This window comes from Curcuma longa, chromosome 4 (assembly GCF_044706935.1).
Source record: "Curcuma longa cultivar G26 ecotype Majalengka, Jawa Barat chromosome 4, ITB_CL_G26_1.1, whole genome shotgun sequence".
NCBI lineage: Eukaryota > Viridiplantae > Streptophyta > Magnoliopsida > Zingiberales > Zingiberaceae > Curcuma > Curcuma longa.
Window position 1 is genome coordinate 16265744 of NC_133864.1, and position 11229 is coordinate 16276972.

The following is an 11229-nucleotide window of genomic DNA, read 5'->3' on the forward strand; positions in this document are numbered from 1 at the left end:
AGGGGAGATGCTGTCGAAATTCTTCGGACAGCCGTCTCCCGGGGCGTGACAATTTATTTGGTATCAGAGCGAGGTTTCTGAGTCTTTCAGTGTTTACAGATTTTCGGAGTTTATCTGATACCAATTTAGTGGTATCAGAGGAAAGGTTTGCAATGCCTTTCGGTTTTGGTGCTTCGGATTTTTGTTTTGGAGTCGTTATTACGACAAGGTCATATTTTGGGACTAGCGGCAACAGGGCATCTCCAAACGACAATAGGTAAAATGGTTAATCTAATAATTTTAACAGTAATGACTCGGGTAAGACATGCTCTTGCACGGAGACGTGGTACAGGACAACCACGTAAGAGTATGTTCGAGTCTCTGATGGTTACATAACTGGTGTAGTTGTCAACTTAGGATTTCAATAAGGTCTTGATTTGAGAACACTGAAGGCATACCATGAAAAAGGCACATGAAATATAAAATTAAAATGTAGCATGTGAGCTGAAAATTACATTGTGTAATTATTGGATCTTTTCAATATGTCATTAGGAGAAGAAAGGGAATGTGAACTTTGCAGTTGGTACAGGAATTCTGAACATAAAATCCTGTTTGGTGCTAATTCACTATGCAACTCCTGACTAATATTATTGTGAATTTAAGATTTGGATTATCCAGGTGTCATTTGATACTTCATTATGAGCTGAGATCTTCATTTCATGGGGTACTCATGGATTGAATTCTGATTCAATCTTATAAGATTTTGATTCCATCATATTTTGATTCAATCTAATGGTCTGGGCTAGAGCTTCGCAATAAAAAGGTAGAGGAGTTCTAAACATTCTTGCTATGGAATTATGTGGCAATCCCATAGAGCTCTGGAGAAAAATAAATTTGCTGGGTGTAGAATCTGGAAGTGGTATTATGAAGACATATTGAACTGATATAGTCCATGAGACTCGTACCTTAACACCCATTTATTTTGCTTGTTGACAAATTTTGAGTGGAAATAGAAGAAGTGTTAAATTGATTGTAGAAATTTTGACTTACTAGTAAGGTTATTGATGGACAATAAGTTTAATGGAAACTCAGAGATTTAACATATAAAGGATAAATATAACATAAGAGGCCAGGAAATATCCCTAATGCCTTTGTTGCTTTATAACACACATAGGACATGCTAGTTATGTGAGAACAGTGAAGGATGATATATTCCTATAGATGTGCTTCAAGGCATAAGGTTGATATGCTAGCATATATCTGTTTCTAAGCATTTGATCAGGTCATGCAAAACAGAAATCAAGAAGACAACATCATATTGACTAAAATTAGGAACTTATATTTTACATCTATGAAGTTCACTATCAAATTTTTTTTTTTATCAGACCTAATGATGATTTGACCAATGACTTCCAAGAACCACAGGGTGGGTTGGTGGACCAATTTTGATTCTGAGTTTATTCTGATGGATAGTAAATAATCTTTGTTTATGTTAACAATTGAGAGAGATAAAATTGTATTGAAGTAATCAAAAGGAGTCAGATTACACCGTAAATAGGATTATCATATAAGACCAAGTTACTAAATATCTCATGTGAGACTATGCTTTGACATTGGCGACTATCTTCAAATGATATTTTGGCTGACTTGATGTAATCGCCAAAAGAGTTGATGTAGTTTCTGATCTGATTTTAAAACATCAGCAATACTTGGTTTCTTTAGTGGTTAAAATTTTGGAAGTTTTGGAAATATACAGTTGAGTTAATAAGTTGTAAGTTTATGTTTTGAACCACACAACACAACAGAATCGTTTACACTTTGTAGCGGTAAAAGAAAAGAAAAAAAAAGTTATTTAGGAATTGGTTATCTGTTTACCAAATTTGTAGTGTTTGGAGATTGATCTATGCTTGGGTCTTTAATAGGGACCCCAAGTTTTTGTTGTTGAAATATCTTTAAATTAATGAATTTTGAGTTCTGAAATTTATTATCTCTGTGAGATTGTTGGTTTTGGTGCTGCACGAATTGGTTTAAGGCTGCATTCCTGGTTCAGTACTTCATACTTCCTTGTTGTGCTTTCTCTTGGCTGCACTTTTCTTGCAAGTTGCAACAAATTCCTTTGCCTTATCACAACTTGTGACTTGTGCTAACTCTCTTCCTTCTCAAGTGTCAGCCAACAACCCAGCACGCCAAAAACCATTCTCTAATACATGTGTAGTTATCATCCCACAACTTCTCAATGTCTTCTGCCCATGGATATGTTGGCCTCCTTTAACCTGGCCCTTAGCTCGTTGGTGACCTGTACAGGTCTGGCTCACTGCAGAACCTGCAGAACTAGCAACAAGACAGACGGTATTTTTGTCTACATTGTCAAATTGGGTTCACTGTACAAGTCTGAGTAGCCGTGTCTCATTGTTAACATCAACCCAAGTGTCTTCCTTGTGAGAATCTTCCATCAAAATCCTTATCCAGCAGCACTTGGCCTGGGAGCCCTAGTTTGCTTGCTGTAAGAAGCTACCTTACCTCTCTCTAGAGGAGAAGCTGTGAGCCTTAGAACACTCTTCTGTTTGATTAAGGCACCCTCATCTGTTTGATTTCTCTGCCAGATAGTTACTGGTGACCATTACTAGCATGCCATGTGCCGCCTTTGTGCTGCATCCCAATCAGAACAGGACAACTCATTGGTATTGGGTGATTAATCCTTGTCTGAATAATCTTTAGAACTTCATAGAACAAGAGTAGCTTCAGTTTGAGCCAATCTTCATGCAACTCATCTTCATCTGGTGTTGATGATGGCCATTGCATTGTCTTCTCTTTTTGACACCTAATCACTTAACTAAGCTCATATAACCTCAAAAGGAACAGCCTAAATAGTCTTTTCTGTTTGTCAGAGACAAGGTTAAATTTCAGAAATCTATATATTGGAGCTATGTCTGTCTGCGCAATTTGCGATGAAGGCCATTGGTTGGGTGGTCTATGAGGTGTGAATAGGATTTGGTTTGTAGTCCAGGTCCACATAGCTCTCATCTCCCAAAACCTGAATAGAAATAGAATTACCGATAAATATTTTGGGGTAATTGAAATATTTATTAAGCTTACTCCTAGGTAATAAGCTTAAAAGGAAATTAAGCTCCAATTGAAGGACCTATTCTATTAAGTGATTTTGAACTGAAATAAAACCTTATTAGTGTCTTCCCTCAATGGTTTCTTATTGCCAAATACCTTTGCGGTTAAATCCTCATACACAATGATTTGGTGAAAGGTCAAGATGTACAATCATCTTTCTAAAGGAGAACACATTAAAGATAGATATATAAGTGTTAAGATATGGTCATTTAAAAAAAAACCTCTAGCACTATTATAGGAGGAATTTTGAAATCCAATCATCATAAGAATCAATTTTAGTTACAGCCTTCTATGTCATTGATCTTAATTATTGTCGTGCGTCTTGCTTTGCAAGAACAAAGTGGTTTCAATGATCAACATCTCTATGGCTTGGTATACTGCTCTTCTCTGCATTACCATCTAGAATAAGATGTGCTGTTGAGGCCATTATGTATCCTTTGTTCCTGAAGTTGGTGCCCATGGTGGAACCTGCCACTTGTGTCAGGTGATGGTGTATATATGCTATTTGTATTTTCTTCTGGAGTTGAAACTCATGCTTTGTGTTTTGGAAAATGCACTGCTGATATATTAATGCCTCCATTTTAGGTATCTTATAGTGGGACATATGACTAATAAGGTCTGATGTTGGATCTTGTTACATAAAGCAAACAGTGGATTTTGACTGAATAGCAGTCTAGGTTAGTTGAACCACATATGACCCCTATTTGTTCAAAATGTCAGGAGTTCAAACTTATTGTAGGGGTCTCTCATGCACTTTGATCCGAATTGTGTTTTACATAGCAGTTTGAGGTTGGATCAGTGTTTAATCTGAAGTAGAGTTATGTTTGGGGTCTTAACTAAAGTTAGAATAGGCTTCAGTTTATGTGCCCCCCCCCTATTCACGCAATGCTACTCTACTCTTAAGTAGAGTTGGATTAATTAATGTAGTCTGAGGTTTATCTGCTATTTCAGAAGAAACTGACTGGTCCGTAGCCTTTATCTGCTATTTAATTTAATTTATTCTTGTACATAGCAAGGTCTATGTGTTAGGATTTTGATGCTAATGAAATATTGGGCCCAAGAAGTTGTTGGATTGTAGATATGGGCAAAGCTATATCATTTTAACATGTGGTTCCTGTACTTTAACATGTGCAGTAGAAAGTTTACTAGAATTTTGAAAGTTTTACGTTGAAGCCGGGTGCTTAAGGATAAAGTAAATTGTTAAGTGCAATGTGAAAAAGAAATTTGCATTAAGGGTAAAGGATCCATTCTAACTAAATTATGTTGCATTATTGCCAAGCAAGGATCTACAGTGGTAGGGTTGGTTTGGTGATCGATTAAATAAAGCTAAGGCGAAGATGGGGTTAGCTGAGGATGTACAACTCAAAATAAATAGGAGCATAAAATATCCTAGGCGATGGTCATTGCTGATGTGGTAACGCTAACATTGATTTTAGAGCTTACCATTTAGTTTTGTCTCCTGGTCAATGTTCAGTTGGAGATTGTTGAGGTAACTATATTGCATATAAACATGGGTTGATTAATTTTTAGTTGTTTAGTTATGAGGAGGTTACCTGGCGGCTCGAGGATACGATTCGAGCTCGATACCCTCACCTCTTCACTTGAGGTATGTAGTTACATTCAGCATGTATACTTCATATCTATTTTAGTATTTGCTGATAGTAAATGCCAAAATTTGGGGACCAAATTTTATTAGTGGGGGAGAATGTAAAAATATGGTAAATAAAAAAAATGGTTAATGGTTAATGGGTTTAAAACCCGAAACCCATTAGGAATCCATAACCCCCTACGACACTTCTTCTTTCGCTCGGAAACGCTCGAGCGTTTCTTCCCGTTCCTCCGCCGAAATCGACGCAGCGCTCCTCTTTCACCTTCTTCGTCCGCTCGAACTCGAGGAAGCGGACGCCCTCTCTTCTCTCCTCTCTGCTTGCGCTGGGATTCGTTTTCCCCGGGACCGCCGGCTGCCGATCAACGCCCTTCCCTCACCGCTCGCCGCTTTCCTCTTCTGCTCAGAATCGTGATCGGCGCGAGGTTTTCCCCTGCAGCGACAACTCTCCCACTACTAAAAAATCATGATTTTGCGGCAGTTATTTAGCGGCGGTTCTTAAAACCGCCGCTATTATCCGTTTTCCCGGTGGTTTCAATTAACCGTCGCGAAAACAAATTTTTAGCGGCGGTTCTTAAAACCGCCGCTATTAGCTGTTTTCCCGGCGGTTTCAATTAACCGCCGCAAAAACAAATTTTTAGCGACGGGTATTTAGCGGCGGTTCTAAAACCGCCGCTATTATCCGAAATAAATTTAGGATTTAATCGTAAATAAAAGTTAACCTTAATGGAAGGAATTTATGGAAGATTATTTAGGGATTTAGTTAAATTAAACCCTAAACTATTTAGTAAATTAAGTAGTATTAATGGGTTAATACAATTAGGGTTATATGGTTAATGGTCTAGACTAATCGATCCTAGACTAAACCCCAACCCGTTAACGTGGGTTTAAAAGAAAAACCCGGTTCTCGGTGGGAAGCTACAGCGCCGAAAACTCTTCCTCCCCTTGCGATAAAATCCCCTATTCTCTATAGCGCTCCTTTGTTCGTGCCTTTCTCGCTGCTGACGCCGACGGGAGGGGCTGCTAAGGCGAAGGAGGAACCGCCGACGACCTCGCCGGAAGGTGTTCGGCTCGCGAGGTGAAGAAGGTTGTAGACGGCGGCAAACCGCAGAGGAAGAGGGAGACTCGGTAAGTTGGAAAATCCTCGAATTTCTAGGGTTCTTGAGACTTAGGGTTTATTGATCTCAGATCTGGTGCTGCCGGATTTGTAAAGCTCGGTTTGGAGTTGATCAGTCAGTGGGAGGGTTCTCGAAATCGGTCGGCAGCAGCTTGGGGGGAACGACGCTAGGGCTTGGACCGATTGGATTTTGAGGTAGGTTTGGATTTTCGTGATTTAGGGATGAGTTTTTGTTTGGAATACTTGGTTTCCCTTGGATGTTGATTGCTTTGTCCCCACAGCTTGTTGTGTTCCGAATCTGGTTGGTGTTGGTTTGGGGTTACGACAGCAAGAAGAAAAGGGAACACAGAGCTAGGGCTTTCAAGGCTTGGATCTTGAGGTGAGTGTTTGGGCTTGATTTTGGTTCTTGCTATGTTATAGAATCAAGTTGAAATGATCTGTTGAAGGTTTGGAATTTGCCAATGCCTCTAATTGAAGGTTCGGTTGATTTAGATTGAGTTAGGGTAATCGAATGAGGGATTAGTTTAGGGGCCACTTGTGTAGGAGATGGATGGTGATTAAACAATTTTAATCTTACTTTCACATTAGAAATAGACAATATTTTCATGAATAAGACTCTACTTATGCAATAATGTGCTTTAGTCCATAATGACAATTTATTGGTTTAAAATAGAGCACTGGCCATATTTGCTCTTTCCATAACTAATCTATCTTGCAACTTCTTATTTGATGTTTAATCTTGGACTATGGAAAACACCCAGAACGACACAGCTATCTTATTCAGAAGTTAAATAACTTTTTTCTTGCTATTTATATTATTGTTTCATTAACGCATAACATATTCGATGGTCCTGTTAGGGATTCTATCAGTCACTTACTCGTTCCTTTTAGTCTCCCTACTATAGCGTGCTTTTAATTTAATTATCTATTATTGAATTAGATATGGACAAAAGTTGGATTTTGAAGCCGCGAGATACTCCCGAATATATAAATGGATTATTGAAATTTTTGGACTTTGCATTTGCTAATGCATCATCCGATAATAGGATCAAGTGTCCTTGTTCTCGTTGTGGATTCAGACTATTCCAGACTAGAGAAGAGGTGTACGATCACTTGTTGTTAAGGCCCTTTCCACCGGGTTATACAGTTTGGCTATTACATGGTGAGAGAGCTGAAGGGGAGACTTCTAGTTATGTGCATGAAACACAACATACTAAATCTTCTGAAGATCCAATCCGTGATATGATTCAAGATGCTTTCATATTCCCTATACCACATGTCAGTCAAGATTCAACAATGCATGATCCATTAAATGAAGGTGAAGGAAGAATGCCACATTTACAAGAGGGTCCGAGTGGTAAAGCTAAAGAGTTTTATGATTTGCTTAAAGATGGGGAACAAGAATTATATAAAGGATGTTCAAAATACTCAAAGCTTTCTTTTTTAGTAAAGTTGTATCACATCAAGTGCATTTGTGGGATGAGTGACAAGGCCTTGTCTATGATAATCGAGTTGTTGCATGATGCCTTTGAGCATGCAAAGATCCCAGAATCATTATACGAGGCAAAAAAGACTATAAAAAAGCTTGGTCTTAATTATAAGAAGATAGATGCATGTCCAAATGATTGCATGCTATATTGGGGACCCGATAAAAGTTTGAATCAATGCAAGCGATGTGGCACATCTAGATGGAAAAATTCTTCTATTGAGCATAGGCTTGCAATTACTAAAAGGAAAAAACAACAACCAGCAAAGTTTCTTCGTTATTTTCCATTAATTCCTCGGTTACAAAGATTGTTCATGTCTAGTAAGACATCTGATGATATGAAATGGCATGCTGTGGACAGTAATAAAGATGGCTTATTGAGGCATCCGAGAGACGCTGAGGCATGGAAAAGATTTGACTCTAAATTTTTTGAATTTTCTTCAGATGCACGTAATGTTCGCCTTGCTTTAGCTAGTGATGGGTTTAATCCTTTCGGAAACATGAGCACTAATTATAGCATTTGGCCTGTCATTCTCATTCCGTATAATACCCCTCCTTGGACGTGCATGAAACAAACTAACTTCATCCTCTCGATGATCATTCCAGGTAAGAAAATGCCAGGGAATGACATAGACATTTATTTGCAACCTTTAATCGATGAGCTGAAAGTGTTGTGGGATGGTGTTGAAACATTTGACGCTTCATCGAATGAAAATTTTAAAATGCGTGCAGCATTGATGTGGACAATTAGTGATTTTCCTGGGTTGGGGACATTGTCTGGGTGGAACACATATGGTAAGCTAGCTTGTCCTGTATGCAATATTGATACTGAACCTTGCCGACTTCATCATAGTAGAAAATGGTGTTTTATGGGTCATCGTCGTTTCCTTCATGCTGGTCACAGGTTTAGATTGGATAAGACCCGATTTGATGGTAAGATTGATAGAAGAAATCCACCTGTAAAATTATCAGGCTCAGCTATTTTCAGTCAGGTTGAGAATATCCAGGTTTCATTTGGGAAGACACCAGAGGTGAAAGGTAAAAGAGGACGGGGGCAGCGAAATGCCAATGAAGATGAATCACATTGGAGAAAAAGGAGTATATTCTTTGAACTTCCTTATTGGGAGTTTAATGCATTGCGCCACAATCTTGATGTAATGCACATTGAAAAAAATGTGTGTGACAATGTTCTGTACACTTTGCTAAATGAAAGTGGTAAGACAAAAGATCACCTTAATGCTCGAAGAGACCTACAATCTATGGGCATAAGATCTACACTTTGGCCAAATGAGAATGGGAAATATCCTTCTGCTATTTTTACTATGTCAAACAAACAAAAAGATATATTTCTTAAGACCTTGAAGAATGTGGTTGTTCCAGATGGTTACTCAAGCAACATTTCAAGATGTGTTGATGTGAAACAACGTAAGATATTTGGGTTGAAAAGTCATGACTGTCATATTCTTATGGAACAACTCTTACCAATTGCTTTGAGGAATGTTATGCCTGGTCTAGTGTTTGCGGTGTTAGCCGATCTTTGTTCATTCTTTCGACAAATATGCAGTAAAGTGTTGAACCCCATTGATCTTGTTACCCTTCAAGATCAAATTGTTCACACTCTTTGTCATTTGGAGATGATTTTTCCTCCGTCATTTTTCACAGTCATGGTTCACTTAATTGTTCATCTAGTTGATGAAGTAAAAGAGGGAGGCCCAGTGCATTATCGATGGATGTATCCAATCGAAAGGTGAATTTTACATCACAAATTTCATTTTTTTCATTTTCTTTAAATAAGTAGTAAATTGTTTTAGCTGAATTTATAAACTTTTTAATGTGAAGGTACTAGGTCTAGGTCGTTTGAAGGAAGTCAAGGTTATGAAGAAATTCTCACATTTTGTTCAAGATATTTGAATAAGAACCAATCGCACGTGTTGATGATCAACCCGACATTGTTGAACACCATAAAGTAACACTATGTTCCCAAAAGTTGGAAGATCAGTTGGGGGATTCTCATATTTTATATTAACACCATTAGAGAAGTTGCAAGCACATCGTCACGTGCTTGTCAACTGTATAGCAGTAGACCCTTTTCATGAGTAAGTAATACATAAATTCTTACACAAATCTTGTTATAAATCAATTGCCTTAGTATTTATCATTTTTTTTTATTACTAATAGGGAATTTAGAGCAATAACAAAGAGGATGTTAAGACATCGGACAAGGTTGCAATCAGAGATAGATAAAGTTGTACACAAAGAATTTCCTAACTGGTTTCAGAAGCATGTGAGTAGAAGTTGTTATTTTTTAAAATTCAATTTTAGAGGTGTAACTGATAGTAAAAACTAAGTGTGACAATTCTTAATGCTAGATCTCCAATGAAGGTGCTAGAAATTCAGAAGAATTAAGGTGGCTTGCACTTGGACCACTTGATCAAGCCAAACGATTTACTGCCTACAATGTGAATGGATTTAAGTTTAAAACTCTTTCTCGAGACCACGGGTTGAAAAGTCAAAATAGTGGAGTATATGGTATGTTTGATACTCGGAGCTACGCAAGTAATCGTGATAATAATATGGCAGTCGGAGGTGTTCCTTATTATGGAAAATTAGTGGACATAATTGAATTGAACTATAATGGTCAATTCACTGTTACATTGTTCAAATGTCAGTGGGAGAACACTACTTCTGAGAGAGGTATCAAAAGAGATGACTCAGGTTTTACTAGTGTTAATTTTTCTCGTTTGATACATGTTGGAGATCGAGAAAATGATGAGCCATATATACTTGTGTCTCAAGCTCAACTAGTGTTTTATGTGGATGACGAGATTTGATCCCCCGATGCCAGACATTCCCAGCCTCAGATGATTGCACGAGTGTTGTATTGCCTACTTGTTTGATTCTTGATTGTTGCACTATGTTTGACATGTCATTCATATGGTGCATTACATGAGATCCATGTTAGTTATTATTACCTACAGAGATATTGTTGATACCTTGTTGACCTTGGGTATGTATCTATCCTTTTGTTATTTACTTCGTCAAGCACTTTCTTTCTATATTACCCACTAAGTATTTGTCTCACATCTTTGGACTCTGCGATTTTTTTTGTCTTCCCAGATATCAGGTAGGAGCTTACAGACGAGGCCAGAGATCTACTAGCTATATCATCTCAGGACGAGGATTTTGATATTTGTGTGGATGTGTTTGTAGTACGTGTGATCCTATTGTGTAGTTTGTTTACTTTTTGCACTATCGGAAATTCTGATTTCGTATCAGTGTTTTATGACTTATTGTTTCTTATTCATGGTTTCATAGTTGTACTTGTTACGTTTCCAATCATAATTTTGGATTTTCTCTATTTCATGAATTTATTCTTTAGTATTGTGTAGAAGTAGAATTTCTATTTGCTATTATTGTGTAGGATGTGTTAGTGGTCGTGTGTGTCACTTTTACACTTGTATAAATCCATATTTTGTAGTATGGATAGGCAGTGTGGGCCTCATTATATGTTTATATTCAGGAAATTGTCAGGGATAAGGTGCTGCCATATTTTGGACGACTATGGATAGGCAATTTAGTGGTGGGCCTTTATTATATGTTTGTATACAGGGAATTGTAGTATGATACTGGGGAGGTGCTGCCAAAATTTTGGTTCGGACGGCTATCTCGTTCTGGTCGTGACAATTTATTAGTGGTATCAGAGCGTAGGTTTACGTTCTATTTGATGCATTTTGAGTCTATCGGAGCATGGATTTACGATTAGTTTTTTAGAATTAATCGTTGCATTTTAGGACTTAGATTTGCATTTGTTCGGAATTATTTTGTATCGAGTAACTGGAAGTCGTATATATCGTCGTATCGGGTTTATCGGATTTTGAGTTGCTTGATCCAGATCGTGAGATGGAAATGGCATGGCAA

At 37.8% G+C, this 11229-nt stretch overlaps 1 protein-coding gene across 1 annotated transcript; it reads left to right on the forward strand.

Moving 5' to 3' along the window:
- The first annotated feature begins 6767 nt into the window (after positions 1–6767).
- On the forward strand, positions 6768–9062 carry LOC141827180 (uncharacterized). Its single transcript, XM_074714425.1, has one exon. It carries the CDS (start codon positions 6768–6770, stop codon positions 9060–9062), a length of 2295 nt encoding a protein of 764 aa, XP_074570526.1.
- The last annotated feature ends 2167 nt before the right edge of the window (positions 9063–11229 follow it).

Coding starts and splice junctions, on each gene's coding strand:
- LOC141827180 (XM_074714425.1), top strand. CDS start 6,768: ATGGACAAAAGTTGGATTTTGAAGCCGCGAGATACTCCCGAATATATA.